This window comes from Pleurodeles waltl, chromosome 6, assembly GCF_031143425.1.
Source record: "Pleurodeles waltl isolate 20211129_DDA chromosome 6, aPleWal1.hap1.20221129, whole genome shotgun sequence".
NCBI classification, from domain to species: domain Eukaryota; kingdom Metazoa; phylum Chordata; class Amphibia; order Caudata; family Salamandridae; genus Pleurodeles; species Pleurodeles waltl.
Window position 1 is genome coordinate 87,316,197 of NC_090445.1, and position 23,198 is coordinate 87,339,394.

The window sequence follows — 23,198 nt, forward strand, 5'->3', positions numbered from 1 at the left end:
GCAGTAGAATTACTCATCTATCGAGCAAATGCAACGCGCCTGGCTTGCAGTCTGAAAATATGCCTGTAATACACTCACAGGACCACATAGTGGCGCCATTGGACCATGCTTGTTAAATTATGGTCACTAATTTATATCACAAGAATGGCATAATGGCACAGCGTGTAAAGACGAAACCATCAATGGCGTGCCAGGGTCCTGGAAATTATTCATTTTGGGTGTTTAGGAAACTCCTGGAGTGATGTCCCAGTTCGAGGACAGTCTCCTTCAGTGAGGTTGGGATCTGTCTATCCAGTGTTCAGACTGTGCCATGACACTAGCGTTAAGAAAAGCAAACACTCACTTCATGCATGTGCATGGGGCCTCTGAGACCTTTTTATTGTTCAAAAAAGAATTACAGAAAAGGGGGAAACTAGGGAGTTCAAAAACTAAGCAGTGTATGGCGTGTGCTCACCCAGCAGTAATTGTATCCCTTTGGTTGTGATAGGGTGGCGTTTACCCAACATGGTGGGTGCCATCAGTCTATGAGGACTGCTCATAGACTGAAGTAATTGCCTTTCGTCATCTTGGTAGGCATGGCCTCCACCCCATGCTGTCTTCTTAGGCTGCCACGGTCTGTCTTAGCTGGTGCCATTTTTGATGCCAGGCAGAGGCCATCAGAACTTTGACTCAATTAGTTCTGCATGAGTCAGATCTCCACAATGAAGGCCTTCCTGGTAATAAATCAGTCGGCATAGTTTCTCTATTCTCATTCTCCCTACTCCTTATCCTCTATTATAGTATCTTTCTCTCCTCTCTGTCTGTTCCCACACATTCTCCCTGCCTTGCCGGTGTCTTGTATGTTCTCACCGGGTGATTCCCCACATTGTCCTCTACTGTAATCTACCACAGTCTTATCTGGACACCCTTGCCTGTTTTCTTCCTGCCCGGGTCTCACACTCCCCCCTCTCTCTCTCTCTCTCTCTCTCTCTGTTTAATTGCAGACATCACAGGAGTTCATCGAGAAGCTGCAGAAGCGCCTGGGCAAGAACCCGGAAGAGACAGGCGGCTTCCAGGAGGCGCCCCTGGCCTACGATGCCATCTGGGCTCTTGCGCTGGCCCTCAACAAGACGGCGTTTGAGCTGTCTAAGAAGGGTCTACGGCTGGAGGATTTCAACTACAACAACAACAACATCACCGAAGAGATCTACCGCGCCATGAACTCTTCATCCTTTGATGGCGTGTCGGTGAGGGCTGCTTCCGTTCACTGTCCGCCTGGAGTCTGGCTTGGCACTGTCAGGATATGTTTTTAATACATCTATATAGTGCAACCTGTGCTGGTAAAACAAGATCACAGGGCGACCGTGCACTCCGTGCCTTGTAGCCCCAAAGCATACATTCCTCACCCTCAACAGCAAGGGAGGGCAGTCCTGCTGCTGGGCAGCAGAAGCATCACCCATTGCTTGCCCCACAGAGCACGAGCAGGAATTACTCATGCTGTGCAATGAGAAACTGTAGTGCTTGTCTTGTAGAGCACGAGCGAGCATTTCTTGTGCTGCACAACAATAGCATTCAATACTTGTACATCAAGAGCAGGGGTTAATTGTGCTGTGCAAGCACAGCCTGCATTTCTAGATTTAAAGAACATTGTTTTGTTGAGTGACAGCATGCATTTTTGGTAATCCATGGCAAGAGCATGCATTGCTCACCCTAAACAGTAAGGGGAAGCACCTACATGCATTGCTCATCCTATACGGTAAGGGGAGGCACCTACATGCCTTGCTCACCCTATACGGTAAGGGGAGGCACCTACATGCCTTGCTCACCCTATACAGTAAGGGGAAGCACCTACATGCACTGCTTGTTCTGCTACGCTTGAGCATGCAGTCATCATCCTGGTATACCACACATGCATTGCTCATCTTATACAGTAATGGGAAGCACATTCACGCCTTCCTCATCCTATACAGTAATGGGAAGCACCTACATGCACTGCTCACCCTATACAGTAATGGGAAGCACCTACATGCCTTGCTCACCCTATACAGTAAGGGGAAGCACCTACATGCATTGCTCACCCTATACGGTAAGTGGAAGCACCTACATGCATTGCTCACTCTACACAGTAATGGGAAGCATCTACATGCCTTGCTCACCCTATACAGTAAGGGGAAGCCCCTATATGCCTTGCTCTCCCTGTACAGTAATGGGAAGCACCTACACGCATTGCTCATCCTATACAGTAATGGAAAGCACCTACATGCATTGCTCACTCTATACAGTAATGGGAAGCACCTACATGCCTTGCTCACCCTGTACAGTAATGGGAAGCACCTACATGCACTGCTTGTTCTGCTACGCTTGAGCATGCAGTCATTATCCTGGTATACCCACATTCGCATTACATCCCATGACAAAAACACTTCATCTTCTACATCCACCTAAATATTTCATCAGAAAGTAAGTTTATGTAAGTGAACGTCGAGTTAAGGATACTTTTATATACCTTCCTTGGTGATGTAGTGGGCAAGATATTATTGTAGGTAGAGTTCAGCATGTCAACTCTCACACTCAATCTTAGCAAGGAAGCAATTTAGCTTAGTGCATTAATAAGGATTTATATATTTGCATTTCAGAATGACACTACATTTCATATATTTATAACACACCTCAGGCGCCAAAGCCAAGATTAGAACCAAGGTTTTCCTGATGTTCCCAGATTTTAAGTCCATAGCTGAGCCTTTAGACAACTGCTCCCCACGTCGTGTGGAGCAAGAATATGCATGTCTCATCTTCTAAAACACATACTCCTTGTCCTGCAGAACACGAGCGTCATTCCTTATTCTTTACAGCGAGGGCCCGGTGCTTGTTTTGTATGGGACAGTATGTTCTTTGTTGTGTACATCAGGAGCTTGCAGTGATTGTTCTGAACAATGAGGGTGTGCATTCATCCCCTGTCCAGTGAGAGAACATTCCATTCCCTATCCTGCAAAATAAGAGCATGCATTCCTTGTCCAACCTCAAGAGCGTCCATTCCTGTTCCAGCAAAGGGAGCTCAAGCATTCATTGTCTTGTGGCAATAGGGTGCGTTGTTTGCACTGTACAGTGAGGGTGTGCATTCATCCCCTGTCCAGTGAGAGAACATTCCATTCCCTATCCTGCAAAATAAGAGCATGCATTCCTTGTCCAACCTCAAGAGCGTCCATTCCTGTTCCAGCAAAGGGAGCTCAAGCATTCATTGTCTTGTGGCAATAGGGTGCGTTGCTTGCACTGTACAGTGAGGGTGTGCATTCATCCCCTGTCCAGTGAGAGAACATTCCATTCCCTATCCTGCAAAATAAGAGCATGCATTCCTTGGCCAACCTCAAGAGTGTCCATTCCTGTTCCTGCAAAGTGAGCTCAAGCATTCATTATCCTGTGGCAGTAGAGTGTGTTGCTTGCACTGTACAGTGAGGGTGTGCACCCATCCCCTGTCCAGTGAGAGAACATTCCATTCCCTATCCTGCCAAATAAGAGCATGCATTCCTTGTCCAACCTCGAGAGTGTCCATTCCTGTTCCTGCAAAGTGAGCTCAAGCATTCATTATCCTGTGGCAGTAGAGGGTGTTGCTTGCATTGTACAGTGAGGGTGTGCATTCATCGTCTGTCCAGTGAGAGCACATTTCATTCCCTATCCTGCAAAATGAGAGCACGCATTCCTTGTCCAACCTCAAGAGCGTCCATTCCTCTTTCTGCAAAGTGAGCTCAAGCATTCATTATCCTGTAGCAATAGGGTGTGTTGCTTGCACTGTACAGTGAGGGTGTGCATTCATCCCATGTCCAGTGAGACAACATTCCATTCTCTATCCTGCAAAATGAGAGCACGCATTCCTTGTCCAACCTCAAGAGCGTCCATTCCTCTTTCTGCAAAGTGAGCTGAAGCTTTCACTATCCCATGGCAGTAGGGTGCGTTGCTTGCACTGTACAGTGAGGGTGTGCATTCATCCCCTTTCCAGTGAGAGAACATTCAATTCCCTATCCTGCAAAATAAGAGCATGTATTCCTGCTCCAACCTCAAGAGCGTCCATTCCTGTTCCTGCAAAGTGAGCTCAAGCATTCATTATCCTGTGGCAGTAGGGTGCGTTGCTTGCACTGTACAGTGAGGGTGTGCATTCATCACCTGTCCAGTGAGAGCACATTCCATTCTCTATCCTGCAGAATGAGAGTATGCATTTCTTGTCCAACCTCAAGAGCGTCTATTCCTCTTTTGCAAAGTGAGCTCAAGCATTCATTATCCTGTGGCAATAGGGTGTGTCGCTTGCACTGTACAGAAAGGTGTGCATTTATCCCCTCTCCAGTGAGAGCAGACATTCCACTCCCTATCCTGCAAAATGGGAACATACATTCCTTGTCCAACCACAGGGACATTCCTTCCCATTCCTGTAAAGTGAGTTTATGCATTCATTAGCCTGTGGCCATAGGGTGCGTTGCTTGCACTGTACAACACAAGAGTGTGTTGCATGTCCTGTAAAACAAGAGACTAAATTCCTTATTCTGTGTGGGCATAGGATGCATTGCCTGTCCTGTAGAACATGCACATGCATTCCTTGCACAGTGAAAGAAGACTGCAATCCCTGCTCTAAAAAGCATGAACATGCATTCCTTGTTGTGTACTGCGACACAGGATATTCCTTGTTCCACAAGCAACAAGCCTTTATACCTTCTCCTGTACACTGATGGACACATTCCTTGTTCTGAAGACTCTTTATACCAGCACATTGGAAAACATAGTCCTCGTCCAACAGAGCATGGGTGTTAGACCTGGCATCCTTGGCATGGTTTCTCCTAACTTTTTCCCTCTGGCCTCCTGTTTTTCTGGCTGATTTCCATTAGCTTTTAGGACTCTGTCCACTTTACCTCTGCTGACCAGTGCTAAAGTGCAGGTGCTCTGTACTCTAAAACATGATAACATTGGCATATCAACGATTGGCATATTTCATTTTATTGTAAGTTCCTAGTAAAGTGAACTGATGCACCCGAGACCTGTAAATAAAATGCTACTAGTGGGCCTGCAGCACTGATTGTGCCACCCCACTGCAGTAGCCTTTCATGGCTCAGACCTGCCACTTCAGAGCCTGTGGGTGGAGTTTGTAACTGCCCATTTCGACCTGGCAAGTGTACACACTTGCCAGACCCAAACCTTCCTTTTTATTACATACAAGTCATCCCAAGGTAGACCCTGGCTAGCCCCAAGGGCAAGTTGTATTTAAAAAGTTGGACATGTATTTTAAGTGAAAAAATCTTAAATTTGTTTTCCACTGCTGCAAAGCCTATCTCTCTAATCGATTAACATTGGGATCGCCTTAAAATACTCAGCTGCATCTGCATTCATCTGCCACTGATGGGTGTTCCTGGGGAGAGGGAAAGACAGGGATTCACACTTACACTTCAATAGGTGGTGTCCTGTCTCAACACAAATGACTGATTACCCCTTACAGATAGCCTGACAGACAGGGCTAACATGAAAGGGATGCATGTGCTTTTCAGAGAACTTTTTTGAAGTATTCCCTGCATCAAAGGCCTTTTGGGTACAAGTACTGGACCCTAAACCACACCAAACTAGTTCACTTTGGGGTCCTTAGGAGACTCTGCAACCAAGAGGAACTCCGCTGCCTGGAGAGATTGCCACTTTGCTATTTTGCTTTGCTGTCCTGGCCTGCTGCCTGCAGATTGCTGTGCTTCCAGGAAGGACTGCCACTTTGCAACTTGCTCTGCTGTGTTGGCCTGCTGGCTCTGCCCCTGCACCTGGCCGCCCCTGTGCCGCTGAGGGAGTATGTTTGGTGCTGACCTGTGGCCCACCATCCGTGATGATCTAAACCCCCTAGTCCATGCCTGAAGTGGCAGGTACTTACCTGCCAACTGTTTCTTTCTAAGCGCTCCCTGTCTCCATAGGTTTCCAATGGGCGCCCAACACCAACTTTGACCTTTGCACCAGCCTGCCCCGTGTTGCTTGTGGTGCACCCTAAACTTTGTCTTGTGGACACCCTAACTCCCGAAGACTGGGACTGTAAGTCAAGTACTTACCTGTGATTTGTGTTGTTACTTTTCCTCCCCTAGGACTGCATTGCTTTCTATTAGAAATTGCACTGTGTCCTCTTTTGAAACTGAAAAGTACTACTGTAAGAAAGTGGTGAACAAATACTTTACACATTGCCTCTTAAGCTTAACTGCTCTGCGCCAAGCTACCAGAGGATTAGCACAGGGTAATTTAGGGAGTGTAATTTACCCTGACTGGTATTGTGGTCCCTACTTGGACAGGGTGCATACCTCTCGCAAACTAGATACCTAATTTCTAGCAAAGGCCTTGTGTACAGTGACTACATGCCTGCTTGATCGTGTGCATTGGTTGTGATAGACAGCATCAGTGCATTCCTTGTCCTGTAGATCTGTACTATTCATCAAGAGTGCACAATTGATTTCCTGCTTTGCACAGGGAAAGCATGGATTACTTGTTTCGCAGCAAGTGGGCATTGCTTGTCTGGTTTTGGAAAAGTATGTTCTGTACAGCAAAAGTATGCATTCACTGTCTATGCAGAAAAAAATTGTGAATTCTGTTCCCTGGCCTGCCAAGTTAGAGCAGACATTCTTTATCCCGTACCAAGAAAGTGCATTCCATATCTTGCCTACACTTAGATCATTCTGAGTCTTATAGCCTTTGCATTTGGTGAGATTGTGCTATCTCTTTTCTGTGCTTAACGACTGTTCTTTATTTCTTCACTCTCTCCTTTTATGATCATCCTCACCTTCTGATTTTCTTTGCTCTCCTTTCTGTTTTCTCCGTCTCTCTGTCCTTGCCTTATTGTAATTACTCTCTTTTTTCCCTGTCTGCATCTCTCTGGTTCCCCTTCCTCTTTCTTCCTCTCTTCTTTTTCACCTTCACTCATTCCTTCTTCCTCTCTGCTTCTTTCTTGTTTCTCCATGTTTCTTTTTATTACGTTTCGTATCTTGCGCTCTCTGTTACTCTCCTTTCCTCACAATCTCTCTTTCTCTCCTTCTCGTACAATCTTGTATCTTTTGTCCCATCTCCTGATTCTTTCTTTGTGTTTATTGTCCTTCTTTTGTGTTTATTGTCCTTCCGTTTTTTATGCCCTTCCCCTCTTTCCCGCCATCACAGGGCCATGTGGTGTTTGATGCTAGTGGCTCCCGAATGGCCTGGACGCTGATAGAGCAGCTGCAGGGTAAGTATTGAGACTTCAGGCCCAGATGACACTTTGCCTTACTTCACACTCTGCAGCTTTTTCTGTCAACCATGTAGCAAAACAGCTGTAATTGAAACTAAAATAGCATCTCTAACATTAACAGAAAGATGTAATATTCAGGCCTTCCTCCATGATTAAAGAGCCAACGGCACTCAATACAAACCTAGGTTCGATGTTAACTACGATGTAACGAGAGACAAGAGGAGCGTCAAAGTTTTCTTCTGTTGTATTTGTTAGTTTGCTTATTCCAGTCATTCAGGCGTGGTTTAAAGATGTATTGGGTAAAATATCTTTGTATTTGAGATGTTCCCATTGCCTGTTGATCAGAGTTTGCTTGAGTCCTTTGTTCATCAATTCAGTTGGACATTATTGCCATGCTCCTAAATTCCCTAGTATTTGGGAATCTTCTGTTTTTCTTGAAGATGTTGCTAGTTTCTCTGACCTGGACCAGAGTGTGGCTGAGTTCTTTTCATCTATTCAGTGGTGGCATTTCTCCAGCAGTAGTTCAAAAATGGCCACCGGTAGCTGGGACTGCACCCTTCTGGTTTCAACCCGTGCCCCTCATGTCTCTGCTGCTCACCTGCTACCTTTTCTCCTTGTAGGAGGCAGTTACAAGACGATTGGCTACTACGACAGCACCAAGGATAACCTCTCCTGGTACAACACGGACAAGTGGATTGGTAAGTGACGACTCTCATCCTTGCTATGTGGAAATGGGCCAAAAATCTCCTTCGCTTTCATTTTCCCTCTTTTCCTCATGTCTTTCTCTCTCCCACTTCTGGCTCTCTTTCTGTCTGACACTTTTATTTTGCATAATTCCTAATTCCTCTTTGCATAAAGGGGGAAGGAAGGCACAACTCTTCCATTGACATACTCTTGTGCACTCAGCTCTCTTTTACTGGAATTGAGCTTTTGAATTGTTCTGATTGGTCTTTTCCAATGGCAATGCACTCACATCTTCTCAGGTCTGATTCTTCACAGGGAGACACTCTAGCCCCGCACCACATTAAAAACGCAGAACATTCCTCGATTACGTGGATACTGCATTTCTCCCATTACCAAGTTTAAAGAGACATTCGTATGTACTAGTGTCTTTTACTTCGTACAACAAGCACTTTCGTTTTTTTATTACTTAGCACTGAAGAAAATCTTGCTCCTTTCATGCCCTTGACACGTTGTAATGAATTTGACATATCTGTCATATAGTTAGTATTGTACATGCTGCATCCTTATATATTACACCAAATGTGATGAACTATTTGGATGAAAAGACCCTCACTGCATGGTACATTAGACTCAGCCTATTGTACCGTATTTCAAAGTGTACTTTCAAAAGAACGTTCTAAGTAAAGGGGTCTGTTTTTCTCTTTAAATAGTATCGGCTTAACCCTTCTGGTCAGAGGTAAGTCATACCCCATTTGGCTTCCTTAGTTTTATGGCTGAAATCCTGGCTACCTGGCCCCTTGAAGAGAATGAAATGAAGAGATATTGTCTGCTTGGAAAGGACAATGTGGTACTGTCGTAGGACTCTTACCATGGAAGGAAGACTGCTAGTTTCGGGCGGCAGCACCACAGTGTGTAGGTGACTAAGTCAGTCCCACACTGTTGGGTAGCTGTCGGCCTAACCCTTTCGGCTAGCTAGCATCACCTCACCCAAACTTAGAAAGTAAAGGTGATTTGTGGCAGCCAGAAGCATGACAGTCTGACTCCTCAGGGAAGTCGTGGATGCCAGACTCTGCCCTTTGTCTCATTAATACGAGCCTCACACAAGCACGGGCAGACAAAGAGATGGAAAGTCTTCAATGCATTTATTGAAAAGACAGCAATCTATGATAAAATATATGAGCTGCGATTATTAGAAAGATGAGACACAATACAGTTAGAATTGTTACGATAAGGGCGAACCACATAAACATTCCCAGAATATTTGGATTAACAAATACTTACTAATCCCTACCTTTACTTCTAGCATCTACATGAGAGCATAGCGGTGATAGACCTTCTCTGCCTGAACTAGTCCATGGAAGAAACAATCGCCCCCATACATAGAAAGCAGGGTTCTGGCTGCCATTTCCTCCGTCAGCTGTAGAGACAGGACTGAGGTCAGCAAAGTGGCACACAGCATAGGATGGCTCCTCTGGACGAAATTACCTCTCTAACCTTCTTTGGCATGTGTGATTTTTTTTAACAAAACGTGTTGTGTTCTGAGGAACAGGTCTGACGTGGTAATGGGCCTAACTGTTGAAGTTGGCTGGTAATTCTTGTAGCAGCAGTACTAGATAGATTATCATGTACAGCCTTGGCCAGAGGTACAAGATGAAATGTCGTGCAAGGAAAGTAATAACCATACTTTCGTAGAATAGCAGCTGTTTAGAAAAATAAAACATCCCGCTAAAAGCAAGCCATGCTAAAATTAATTAAAAATGAATAAATTAAAATGAATCATGTAGTGTGGTAAAAGGGTAGAGGCCTAAGCTAAAATAATTGTGCCCAAGCAAGGCACCCTTGACAGTACCATAGAGTCAGGTAAAAATATTTTAATGTCTCACTAGCTGCGGGCAGAGAAGATCGATGTTAGAGAGTAATATGAGCTAACCGGAACTGTGGCACGCAGCAAAAGCGGAATAAACTGTCACCCTAATCTGGCTAAAACAACCATAGACAGTGAGCAACACATCTGGCGTCTCCAACTGATCTTTCTGCACTTTCATGCGCAATCAGATTTGTGGCCCTCCAGGACTTTTTCTAGAGATGAACGCATCTGGCGCCGCGGATCACATTCTACAAATTTGTCAGTGAAGAATGACAGTGAATGACTTTATGTACCATTGTTAAAGTGGCAGCCAGTGCAAAACATTGATAATGTGATTGATGTATTTTTTGCCTCTCTCTATAGGTCAACCAACATAATGTTGTGCTCTGTTTTTAATGTAGACATCTGAATACATATGTATGAGACTGAATAAAAGTTTTTTTTCCCATAGTCCAACCTGTTAGAGGCCAGAACAGTGTCTATGGATATTCTCATGAGAGTCGTTGAGAAATTACAACATTTTTTGAAAGGATATTTGCAGGAAATAGCATATTTTAACCGTAGGTTAAATTTAGAAGGATGAGTCCAATGGCTCATGGGGACAAGGGATCATCTAAACCCAGTGACAATCTATGACGAATCAGTTGGGTGCCAGATTAAAAAATCTGACAACACATCCTAATCCAGCCAACCAAAATGGATAGCATCTTCACATGCTTTGTGGACGAGGGGAATGGAGGGCCCATAGTAGTAAAAAAATGTGTATTTCTTTGGAGGCCGGGCTGACACCAGAATGGTGTCTCGTGATTTTAAAGAGTTCTTGCAAGAACACAAATGGCGAGATCATGCATGGTCTCAGGGTGTGGATTAGACCCTGTCTGACCACAGACACTGAGTCAGTAGCTTTTTATATCCAGGGCGTAGCTTGGTCATTAAGATTGGGGGGATGTAGGGGAAAGGGAGCGTGTGGGGGAGCTTCAGATTTCCCATCAGTCACACAGGGATATCTTGGTAAATTCATTATATGAGAAGCAGGACATAAGAGGCAGTGGAAAGAGAGAGGAAGGCGGATTGTTAGAGGCACATTTTTCAAACTAATCAACATTTTTTTCAGGCCTTCAAAACAGAGGTGTGTGATGGAGAGAGAGCGTGTGTGTGTTTTTTGGCCATGTGCATGGAAAAATCCCAGGTGAAATCTGACAGACACTTCATCATACCCAGCTGAAAGCACTTGCACCTATCTATTTACTACAGATTTTTTTAGGGGGGGGGGTGTAACACCCCAAACACCCCCTGAAGCTACGCCTCCTTTTATATGCAGGCAGACCATCCCCCAAAGCTTTTAGTAGCAATCAGTCTTTTGGATTTTGATAGCTGTCTGAGCTGAAGGTGCACTGTACCCAGAATCGATGGGGTCTCTGAGGCATAGCAGCAGGAGCTGCTCCAAGAGTGGAGAAGCCCTACTCTAGGCAGGGGAATCCGCATTTTGTGCTGCATGCAATATGTACTTTCAGAGGACACCATTCATACCACATGTGGGCTGCCACAAGGGAGTACAAGCACTGAAGCATGTTTCATGACGCACAGCCCTCTGCATACATGCAGAGAAGGATGTTGCTAGACCTTCTCTCCACCAGGGATACAAGCAAAAGGGCTTCTGCTCATGAACCGCCCTAAATTGCATCCCACAGCCAGGTTTGAGGCAGTACTAGCCACCTCTACTCTGTCAGGGTTCACTCTATAGCTAGCAGCCTTGTCTCTGCTGGGAAACATTAAGGAAAGCTTAGAGCACCGTCAGTGGAGCTGCAGATCACTGAGCTCAGTGTGGGATAGACTACACAACAGGTCAATAGAAAAGGATAAACACAGGCTGGTACATCCGTATACAAGGTGCGGGTACATCCACGTCTACAATAGCGAGGAGGCTATTGTGGCGGGCGTAAGTGGTAAACATGCAATATGGGCTCCAGATGGAAAAGGAACACCAGGGGGGTTTCAGTGGACACCTGCAGAAGTCCCCTGCAACTCATTGCCTTTCAGAGCTCAGCAGGGTGATAGCTCTCCTTCTAAGAGTGTTCTTGCATCATACCCTGTACTAGTGCACTAGAAACAGGAGGAAAGAGGGCACTTATAGATGCAGCCATAGATCCCTGTAGCTATCTGCCCTGAGGTCAGCCCTTCACTTCTCATCCTCTGATGGCTGGTACAGTGTGAGATAAGCAAGTCCCTTCCTGCTTCTGTCTGCCCTTCAGAGCTCAGCCCGTCACTTCTCATCCTCTGAAGACTGGTACAGTCTGGGATAAGCAGGTCAGTTCCTGCTGCTGTCTGCCCTTCAGAGCTCAGCCCCTCTCTTCTCATCTCCCCATGCCGGTGCTCTGTAGGGAGCACATTATGAATGCAGACATCTCCCTGACCTTCAGTGCGCCGCAGCCTCTCTCCCTCCATCCTCTGACGACCGGGGATGGGGGTGGGAGGTAGAGCTTTTCCTACAGCTGCCAGCCTGTCAGTGCTCCGCAGGGAAGACTTTGTCCCTGGTTCCTGTGGTTCCCACCCATTGAGTGCTCCCTGCATGTGCCAGAAAAGCTGTCAGTCTTTTCTAACTTCTCAAAGCTGCACCTGTGGCTCGGTGTCTGTCAACTTTCCGCTCGATCGCCCTTCCTCTCAATGAGCTCAATTAGCACAAATAATGCTCAAATTGTCAGGCCCTAACATGTCTTTCTAAAACTGTACGTATTCAGCTGTATTCCCTGTTCAAGCTTTGTCAAAGTGTTCAAGGGTGATTGGTATCTGATCATCTCTGTGCAGTGTATTTTCGTTCCTGGGTAATGTATACTATTGGGTGTTCTCTGCCAAGTGTTTTTGGAGTCAGGAGTCCCATTGTGTCTGTAGGTCTCCGATAGCGTTTGGCTCTTGTCTGGAACTGTCCATTGATGTTTGAAAGTGTCTTCTGTTGTCTTTGTGTTTGATTACCAAAAACAGAGTCAGAAGATACATATTTAAGTGGCAGCTGTGCTCAAAAACTGTTAGCAGACTGCAATGATTGACTGTGAGGACCTTATATTTGTGTTCTCCAGCAACAGTTTTAAGGTTCATGAAACCAATCCCATCTGGGGTGCAGATTTTGTATTGTTTTATAGCATTTGTTTAGGGCTACACTACTCCTTACAAAACCCTCAAGGACTACATTTTGCTGTGCATGGCTGGTAGAGTGCTTAGTGGTATGATACTTTTAAGCATTTTGGTGACTTGTGTGAGCCCCAGAGGTGTGCTCCAGACTAGTTCAAGCTAACTTTTAGCTGCACCTAATGATGGAGTGAAGCGGAAAGGTGTGGTAGAGGTAGTCATTTTTGCATTTACGTACTGGACTTATCTAGCCATATTTACCACAACATTTCTTATGTTATCTTTGTGGGGAGTTGCCATTGCGATTCTGTGTGTCCTTGGTAAGTAAGGTGGGGTTTGTAGCCGAGTCTAGAATAAGGAGTATTTTCTCCCTTCTGGAGATGCCTTCAGTTTCGGTAACTTCAGGGAGATTTGGGAACGTCATGGAAAATTCAGAATAACTCATAATGCCACTCTTCATTTTCCAAATCATTCATGTATTCAAATTTTAAAGAATAGTATGTATGAAAAGAAAGACTGAAAAATAGTACAAGTATGCTGAAAGGGGCAATGTAGGAAATGCTTTAGGAAGATATGTTCTCATTAAATTGTTTTTAGTAATTTGTAGTCACAAGATCTCCTCATTTTTAGGAAGTAGGCTGCAAACATGTACTAAAAATAGTCTCTCCAAATCGTATATGTTGCTCTTCTCCTGAAGGCTGCTCCATAAGTAAATCTATGGCTCAAATTATGTACTGGGGTGAATTATGATGACTTTGCAAACAGGAATGATTGGATCAGAATTACAAGTTGACTGCTAATTATCCTCCTTCCACACCGTCCCCATGCTCCACAAGATCTTCAGATGGATCCCTATTGAGGCCAGGAAGACCGTCCCCCAGGCCCTCATCACAAGCCGACTTTACTACAGCAATGCACTCTATGGTGGCATCTCCACTCAACTCCTCAAGAGACTCCAGGCCATACAGAACTCAGCCACCAGACTCATCCTAGACCTTCCCAAATGGGCCCACATCATCCCCCACCTCAGGAACCTCCACTGGCTCCCCAGCCAGAAAAGGTGCCAGTTCAAGATTCTCACGCACACATATAGAGACAGTGTTAGACCTGACAGCCTTAGGGTAGTCACCCCTAACTTTTTGCCTGCCTCCCTCCATTTTTTGGACCCTGTTTTTGCTGGTTTATAGACTCTGCGCACTTTACCACTGCTAACCAGTGCTAAAGTGCATATGCTCTCTCCCTTAAAACCTGGTAACCTGAAATCATACCTGATTGGACTACTAATTTACTTATAAGTCCCTAGTAAGGTGCACTTTATGTGCATAGGGCTGGTAAATTAAATGCTACTAGTGGGCCTGCAGCACTGGTTATGCCACCCACTTAAGTAGCCCCGTTTTCCTTGTCTCAGGCCTGCCATTGCAAGGCCTGTGTGTGCAGTTTCACTGCCACCTCGACTTGGCATATAAGTTAAGGTGTGCCCTAGGTAGCCTAGGGCAGGGTGCTGTGTAGGTAAAAGGCAGGACATGTACCTGTGTAGTTATATGTCCTGGTAGTGTAAAACTCCTAAATTCGTTTTCACACTACTGAGAGGCCTGCTCCCTTCATAGGCTAACATTAGGGCTGCCCTCATACACTGTTGAAGTGGCAGCTGCTGATCTGAAAGGAGCAGGGAGGTCATATTTAGTATGGCCAGAATGGTAATACAAAGTCCTACTGACTGGTGAAGTCGGATTTGATATTACTATTCTAGAAATGCCACTTTTAGAAAGTGAGCATTTCTTTGCACTTAAATCCTTCTGTGCCTTACAATCCACGTCTGGCTGGGCTTGGTTGACAGCTCCTTGTGCCTTCACTCAGACACACCCCAAACACAGGGTACTCAGCCTCACTTGCATACATCTGCATTTTGAATGGGTCTTCCTGGGCTGGGAGGGTGGAGGGCCTGCTCTCACACAAAGGACTGCCACACCCCCTACTGGGACCCTGGCAGACAGGAGTAAACTGAAAGGGGACCTGGTGCACTTCTTAGCCACTCTTTGAAGTCTCCCCCACTTCAAAGGCACATTTGGGTATAAAACAGGGCCTCTGCCCTACCTCATTAGACACTTGCTGGAGAAGAAGCCTGAACCAGAAACTACATCCTGCCAAGAAGAACTGCCTGGCTGCTCAAAGGACTCACCTGTCTGCTTTCTACAAAGGACTGCTGCCTTGCTGTTGCCCTGCTGTCTTGCTGAACTCTTGTCTGGCTGTGAAAGTGCTCTCCAAGGGCTTGGATAGAGCTTGCCTCCTGTTCCTTGAAGTCTCAGGACCAAAAAGACTTCCTCCTTTCACTTGGACGCTCCGTGCGGCGAAAATTTCGACGCACAGCTTGTTTCGCGGCGAGAAAAACGCCGCACACCGACGCTGATCGACGCGACGCCCTCGGGACGATCGAGACTTCGACGCACAACCTCGCAAGGACAAAGCCGCCCGACTTTCCAGGAGAAATCGACGCGACGCCTACCGTGAGCGCGAAACTTTGACGCACGGCCTCGCAAGGACAACGCCGCCCGACTTCCAAGGAGAAATCGACGCGACGCCTGCCGTGAGACCAAAATTTCGACGCACGGCCTCGCAAGGACAACGCCGCCCGACTTCCAAGGAGAAATCGACGCGACGCCTACCGTGAGATCGAAACTTCGACGCGCAGCCCCGCAGAACGACGCGCAGCCGGAAAACAAGCAGGAGAATCCACGCACAGACCCGGGACATCTGGTAATCCCCGCGACCCACAAAAAGAGACTGTCTGCGCGCCGTAAAACGACGCCCGACTTCCCCGCGTGGAAAAGAACGACGCAAGCCTGTGTGTGCTGAGGAGAAATCGACGCACACACCCCTTTTTCCGCGCATCTCTTCTCCTGTGGCCCTCTGAGGAGATTTCCCACCAGAAACCAGGTACTCTGTGCTTGAAAGACACTTTATTGCGTTTTAAAGACTTAAGACACTTTATATCACTTCCCTGTGATATTTCTACAATTTTCCATTGCAACTTTATTCTTTTTGACCTACAATTATCCTGATAAATATTGTATATTTTTCTAAACACTGTGTGGTGTATTTTTGTGGTGCTATATGGTGGTATTGTATGATTTATTGCACAAATACTTTACACATTGCCTTCTAAGTTAAGCCTGACTGCTCGTGCCAAGCTACTAGAGGGTGGGCACAGGATAATCTTGGATAGTGTGTGACTTACCCTGACTAGAGTGAGGACTTTTGCTTGGACAGAGGGTAACCTGACTGCCAACCAAAAACCCCATTTCTAACATTGGTGATCAGCGGTGAGGATAGGACTTGTATTTGTGCAGTGACATACAGTAGCTAAGTATTTCACTACCTACCCACAGTTGAAGGTCAACTTGGTTTTTATCTTTTTTTGAAAATCCGTTTTTTCCTGACAATTTTCAAAAACTAAATCCTCACTCAACATGTCTCTGACTGGGTCTCAGACAGGGGACTTTGACCTAGTCCAGTTGGATACATACACGGTCAAACAACTAAGAGGATTCTGCAGGGCATTAAGGGTACCCACCCAAGGGGCCTCCAGAAAGGAGGACTTTCAAGTGGCGCTGAGGGCCTGGGCAGAAGCCCATTTAGAGGATGATGAGGAAGGGGACCCAGAAAATGGCCCCTCAGAAGGATTTTCACTATCTATGGATGGTGTTACCACTGCAATTGTGCACCCTTCCAGACCAGGGAGCAGTGTCTCCATGCAAAGCCTAACCGCAGAGGAAAGGAGAGAGGAAAGGGAGTTCCAATTGCAAATGGCAAAACTGAAAATTGAGGCGCAACAGGAGGAGAGGAGGGCAGAAAGAGAAGCCAAACAAGCTGAGGCTGAAAGAGCAGCCAAACAGATTGAAGCTGAAAGGACAGCCAAACAGATTCAAGCAGAAGCTGAAAGGGCAGCCAAACAAGCAAAAGCTGAAAGAGCAGCCAAACAAGTGGAAGCTGAAAGAGCTTTGGCTGAAAAGAAACTATTGTTGGCTCATGAACTGAGTCTCAAGGAGCTGGAGATCAAGGCAAGACAGTCTGAATCCAGCAATAATGGTGGCAGCATACAGACAGGACCTGCTGGAGAAAAGAAGGTTCGTATACCCAAAAATGTGGTGCCCAGTTTTGTGGTGGGAGATGACATAGATAAATGGTTAGCTGCTTATGAAGTTGCACTAAGGGCTCATGAGGTTCCTGAAGGGCAATGGGGGGTAGCTATGTGGGGTTATGTGCCGCCATTGGGGAGGGACACACTTCTCACATTGGATCCACCGGATCAAAACACATACCCACTCCAGAAAGCCACTTTACTTGCCAAGTTTGGGCTGACCCCTGAGGGATACCGTCAGAGGTTCAGGGACAGCACCAAACAAACCACACAAACATGGGTAGATTTCTTTGATTTCTCTAGTAAGGCACTGAATGGATGGGTGCGGGGCAACAAAGTAGCAGATTATAAAAGTTTATATGACTTGATCCTGAGAGAGCATATGCTTAATGTTACTTATACAGATTTGCGCCAGCACCTAGTGGATAGTAAGCTGACTGATCCCAGGAAGCTTGCTGAGGAGGCGGACCTCTGGGTTAGCACCAGAGTGTCCAAAAAGGTACCTGGGGGGGACTCCCACAAAGGTGGTCAGGGTTCCCAACAGAAGAAAGAGGGGGAGATAAACTTACAGATAAGCAACTCTCTAAAGGCCCCCAAAAGAATTCCCAGGGAGGGGGTGGCAACCCTTCCTTTTCCAAATTTGGGAAAAAGCCAGGGACATTTGACAAGTCAGGAAAATCTAGCCCCAAATGCATGGAGTGTTACCAATATGGTCACTACAAAGGCGATCCACAGTGCCCCAAGAGGGCACCGTCCACTACCGGACAGGCACCTGGGTTGACTAGTGTAGCACTCGGGGGGGAGATGGACCCAACTAGCTTTGGGGAGCAGGTAGAGATTTCCCTAGTGTCCCTGGGAGAAGGAGAAATGGTGCCCAAGGCCCACATGCCCAGAAATACTTCCAAGTACCGGCAGTGGGTCACCATTGATGGGCAGAGGGTGGAGGCTCTGCGTGACACAGGAGCCAGTATGACTACTATCAAGAGTCAGCTGGTGTCAGCAGAGCAGATAGTACCTAATACATTCCACCAGGTCAGAGTCGCTGACAATCGCGAGAGTCACCTACCGGTGGCTCTGGTTCCCTTTGAGTGGGGGGGGGTCTCTGGTACTCTGAAAGTAGCTGTGAGTCCTGCCATGCCTGTAGATTGTCTGTTAGGCAATGACCTTGAGCACACTGCTTGGAAAGAAGTGGAGCTCAGGTCTCACCTGGAGATGTTAGGGTTACCTGAGTGGGTCTGCATGACCACACGGTCCATGGCTGACCGAGAGGGAAGTCAAGGGCATCTGGAGCCTGGAACGATGGCCCAGAGAGCTGCCAGGAGGAGGGACCAGGGGTGCGGGAAACCGGCCCCAGCTGTTCCCACAGTGGCTGACGGGGCTCCTGAGGAGGAGGCTTCCGAGCCAACTGGGGAAGACATTGCCGCCCTAGGTGACTTACCTGAGCTTGCTGGCTGGCAAGTTGAGGGTGGGCCCACCAGGGAGGAATTCTGCAAGGTGCAGAAAGAATGTCCCACTCTAGAAGGTTTGAGGAAACAAGCCTCAAACCAGGCAGCCGGCGACGCCTCTGGCGATCACCACCTATATTGGGAGAATGATCTCCTCTACAGTGAGCCTAAGGTTCCGGGCTTTGGGGCAGCACGTGTGCTGGTGGTCCCCCAATGTTACCGAACCTTCCTACTGGGTCTGGCTCACGACATTCCCCTGGCAGGACATTTGGGGCAGGGCAAGACCTTTAACAGGCTTGTCACCCACTTTTATTGGCCCAAAATGAGGACACACTCAGACAAGTTCTGCAGATCCTGTCCTACCTGCCAGGCCAGTGGTAAAGCAGGAAAAAGGGTTAAAACCCCCCTGATTCCACTTCCGGTCGTTGGCACCCCCTTTGAAAGGGTGGGCATCGACATTGTTGGTCCCTTGGACCCCAAAACTGCCTTAGGCAACAGGTTCATCCTGGTTTTGGTGGACCATGCCACCCGTTACCCAGAGGCAATCCCTCTGAGGACAGTAACTGCACCGGTGGTGGCCAGAACCCTGATGGGGATATTTACCCGTGTGGGATTCCCCAAGGAAATAGTGTCTGACAGAGGCACTAACTTCATGTCTGCATACATGAAGTCTCTGTGGGATGCGTGTGGTGTAACTTACAAGTTCACCACACCCTATCACCCCCAGTCGAATGGTCTTGTGGAGAGATTCAACAAGACCCTGAAAGGCATGATTGGTGGCCTCCCTGAGGCCATGAGGCGTAAGTGGGACGTCCTCTTACCATGCCTTCTCTTTGCTTACAGAGAGGTCCCCCAGAGAGGGGTAGGGTTCAGTCCCTTTGAACTTCTCTATGGGTACCCTGTCAGGGGACCCTTAAGCATTGTCCAGGAGGGATTGGAGAAAGCTCCAAAGACACCCCCTCAGGATGTGGTCAGCTATATGTTGGCCCTCCGCAACCAGATGACCCGCTTCTGGAAAGAAGCCCAAGATAACCTTGAGGCCAGTCAAGAGGTGATGAAACAATGGTATGACCAGAAGGCCACCCTGGTAGAGTTTCAACCTGGAGACAAAGTGTGGGTAATGGAGCCAGTAGAGCCCAGAGCTCTCCAGGACCGCTGGTCTGGCCCATTTGAAATAAAGGAGCGGAAAGGGGAGGCCACTTACCTACTGGACCTCAAAACCCCTAGGAATCCCCTAAGGGTGCTCCATGTGAACCGACTAAAAGCTCATTTCGAGAGGTCGGAGATCAACATGCTTCTGGTCACAGATGAAGGAACGGAAGAGGAGAGTGAACCTCTCCCCGACCTCCTCTCTGCCCAAGAAGGTGATGGGTCAGTAAGCGGGGTCATTCTGTCTGACTCCCTGACTCTAAATCAGAAAGGAGACTGTTATGAGCTGTTGGAGCAGTTCTCCCCCCTGTTCTCCCTTACTCCTGGGCTGACCCACCTCTGTGTTCATGATATTGACACCGGTGACAGTCTCCCTGTGAAAAACAAAATTTACAGGTTGTCGGATAAGGTGAAGGCCAGCATCAAGGAAGAGGTCTCCAAGATGTTGACTCTAGGGGTCATTGAGAAATCCAGTAGTCCCTGGGCCAGCCCAGTGGTATTGGTCCCTAAGGCTACTGCCCCAGGTGCGAAGCCAGAACTCCGGTTCTGTGTGGACTACCGGGGTCTCAACTCAGTCACCCGGACTGATGCTCACCCCATCCCCCGAGCTGATGAGCTCGTGGACAGGCTAGGCGCTGCCAAGTTCCTGAGTACGTTTGATCTTACTTCAGGGTACTGGCAGATCGGCCTAACTGAGGGGGCCAAGGAAAGATCCGCATTTTCAACCCCGGATGGCCATTACCAGTTCCGGGTGATGCCGTTTGGGTTGAAAAATGCCCCCGCTACCTTCCAACGGTTGGTTAACGGGGTCCTAGCTGGCAAGGATGCCTTCTGTGCAGCCTACCTGGATGACATAGCTGTCTACAGTTCCAGCTGGGAGGAACACCTGCTTCACCTCAAGGGGGTGCTTCAGGCCCTGCAACAGGCAGGCCTGACCATCAAGGCCAGTAAGTGCCAGATTGGGCAGGGTTCCGTGGTGTACTTAGGACACCTAGTGGGTGGTGGCAAGGTGCAGCCACTCCAGGCCAATATTGAAACTATCAAGGCCTGGCAACCACCCCGAACACAGACGGAGGTGAGAGCCTTTCTAGGCCTCACAGGATACTACCGCCGATTTGTCAAGGGCTATGGTACCATTGTAACACCCTTGACAGAACTCACTTCCAAGAAGCAACCTAGGTTGGTGAATTGGACAGAGGCTTGTCAGAAAGCCTTTGACGCCCTGAAGGAAGCCATGTGCACGGCCCCCGTACTCATGGCCCCTGACTACTCCCAGGAATTTATCGTGCAGACAGACGCTTCAGAGCATGGCATAGGGGCAGTCCTAGCACAGCTGAATGAGGAGGGCAGAGATCAACCGGTAGTCTTTATTAGCAGAAGGCTATTACCACGGGAACAGAGGTGGAGTGCTATTGAACGAGAAGCTTTTGCTGTGGTCTGGGCACTGAAGAAGCTAAGACCCTACCTGTTTGGGACTCACTTCCGGGTTCAGACAGACCACAGGTCCCTCAGATGGCTCATGCAGATGAGGGGTGAGAATCCAAAACTCTTGAGGTGGTCCATTTCCATACAGGGGATGGACTTTACGGTGGAACATCGCCCAGGGGTTGACCACGCCAATGCTGATGGTCTCTCCAGGTACTTCCGCCTTAGCGATGAGAGCTCCTAGGAGGTCGGGTAGCTCTCCCCACTTTCAGCTGGGGGGGACACATGTTAGACCTGACAGCCTTAGGGTAGTCACCCCTAACTTTTTGCCTGCCTCCCTCCATTTTTTGGACCCTGTTTTTGCTGGTTTATAGACTCTGCGCACTTTACCACTGCTAACCAGTGCTAAAGTGCATATGCTCTCTCCCTTAAAACCTGGTAACCTGGAATCATACCTGATTGGACTACTAATTTACTTATAAGTCCCTAGTAAGGTGCACTTTATGTGCATAGGGCTGGTAAATTAAATGCTACTAGTGGGCCTGCAGCACTGGTTATGCCACCCACTTAAGTAGCCCCGTTTTCCTTGTCTCAGGCCTGCCATTGCAAGGCCTGTGTGTGCAGTTTCACTGCCACCTCGACTTGGCATTTAAAAGTACTTGCCAAGCCTAGAACTCCCCTTTTTCTACATATAAGTCACCCTTAAGGTGTGCCCTAGGTAGCCCCTAGGGCAGGGTGCTGTGTAGGTAAAAGGCAGGACATGTACCTGTGTAGTTTTATGTCCTGGTAGTGTAAAACTCCTAAATTCGTTTTCACACTACTGAGAGGCCTGCTCCCTTCATAGGCTAACATTAGGGCTGCCCTCATACACTGTTGAAGTGGCAGCTGCTGATCTGAAAGGAGCAGGGAGGTCATATTTAGTATGGCCAGAATGGTAATACAAAGTCCTACTGACTGGTGAAGTCGGATTTGATATTACTATTCTAGAAATGCCACTTTTAGAAAGTGAGCATTTCTTTGCACTTAAATCCTTCTGTGCCTTACAATCCACGTCTGGCTGGGCTTGGTTGACAGCTCCTTGTGCCTTCACTCAGACACACCCCAAACACAGGGTACTCAGCCTCACTTGCATACATCTGCATTTTGAATGGGTCTTCCTGGGCTGGGAGGGTGGAGGGCCTGCTCTCACACAAAGGACTGCCACACCCCCTACTGGGACCCTGGCAGACAGGAGTAAACTGAAAGGGGACCTGGTGCACTTCTTAGCCACTCTTTGAAGTCTCCCCCACTTCAAAGGCACATTTGGGTATAAAACAGGGCCTCTGCCCTACCTCATTAGACACTTGCTGGAGAAGAAACCAGAACCAGAAACTACATCCTGCCAAGAAGAACTGCCTGGCTGCTCAAAGGACTCACCTGTCTGCTTTCTACAAAGGACTGCTGCCTTGCTGTTGCCCTGCTGTCTTGCTGAACTCTTGTCTGGCTGTGAAAGTGCTCTCCAAGGGCTTGGATAGAGCTTGCCTCCTGTTCCTTGAAGTCTCAGGACCAAAAAGACTTCCTCCTTTCACTTGGACGCTCCGTGCGCCGAAAATTTCGACGCACAGCTTGTTTCGCGGCGAGAAAAACGCCGCACACCGACGCTGATCGACGCGACGCCCTCGGGACGATCGAGACTTCGACGCACAACCTCGCAAGGACAAAGCCGCCCGACTTTCCAGGAGAAATCGACGCGACGCCTACCGTGAGCGCGAAACTTTGACGCACGGCCTCGCAAGGACAACGCCGCCCGACTTCCAAGGAGAAATCGACGCGACGCCTGCCGTGAGACCAAAATTTCAACGCACGGCCTCGCAAGGACAACGCCGCCCGACTTCCAAGGAGAAATCGACGCGACGCCTACCGTGAGATCGAAACTTCGACGCGCAGCCCCGCAGAACGACGCGCAGCCGGAAAACAAGCAGGAGAATCCACGCACAGACCCGGGACATCTGGTAATCCCCGCGACCCACAAAAAGAGACTGTCTGCGCGCCGGAAAACGACGCCCGACTTCCCCGCGTGGAAAAGAACGACGCAAGCCTGTGTGTGCTGAGGAGAAATCGACGCACACACCCCTTTTTCCGCGCATCTCTTCTCCTGTGGCCCTCTGAGGAGATTTCCCACCAGAAACC

At 47.9% G+C, this 23,198-nt stretch overlaps 1 protein-coding gene across 1 annotated transcript in view; it reads left to right on the forward strand.

Moving 5' to 3' along the window:
• GABBR1 (gamma-aminobutyric acid type B receptor subunit 1) overlaps nt 1–23,198 on the forward strand; it is a 611,722-nt gene that overhangs the window by 531,179 nt on the left and 57,345 nt on the right. The window contains exons 12-14 of the mRNA XM_069237404.1: nt 984–1,226; nt 7,132–7,195; nt 7,819–7,896. Coding sequence (XP_069093505.1) covers nt 984–1,226; nt 7,132–7,195; nt 7,819–7,896 — 385 coding nt within the window. The remainder of the gene's footprint in view (nt 1–983; nt 1,227–7,131; nt 7,196–7,818; nt 7,897–23,198) is intronic.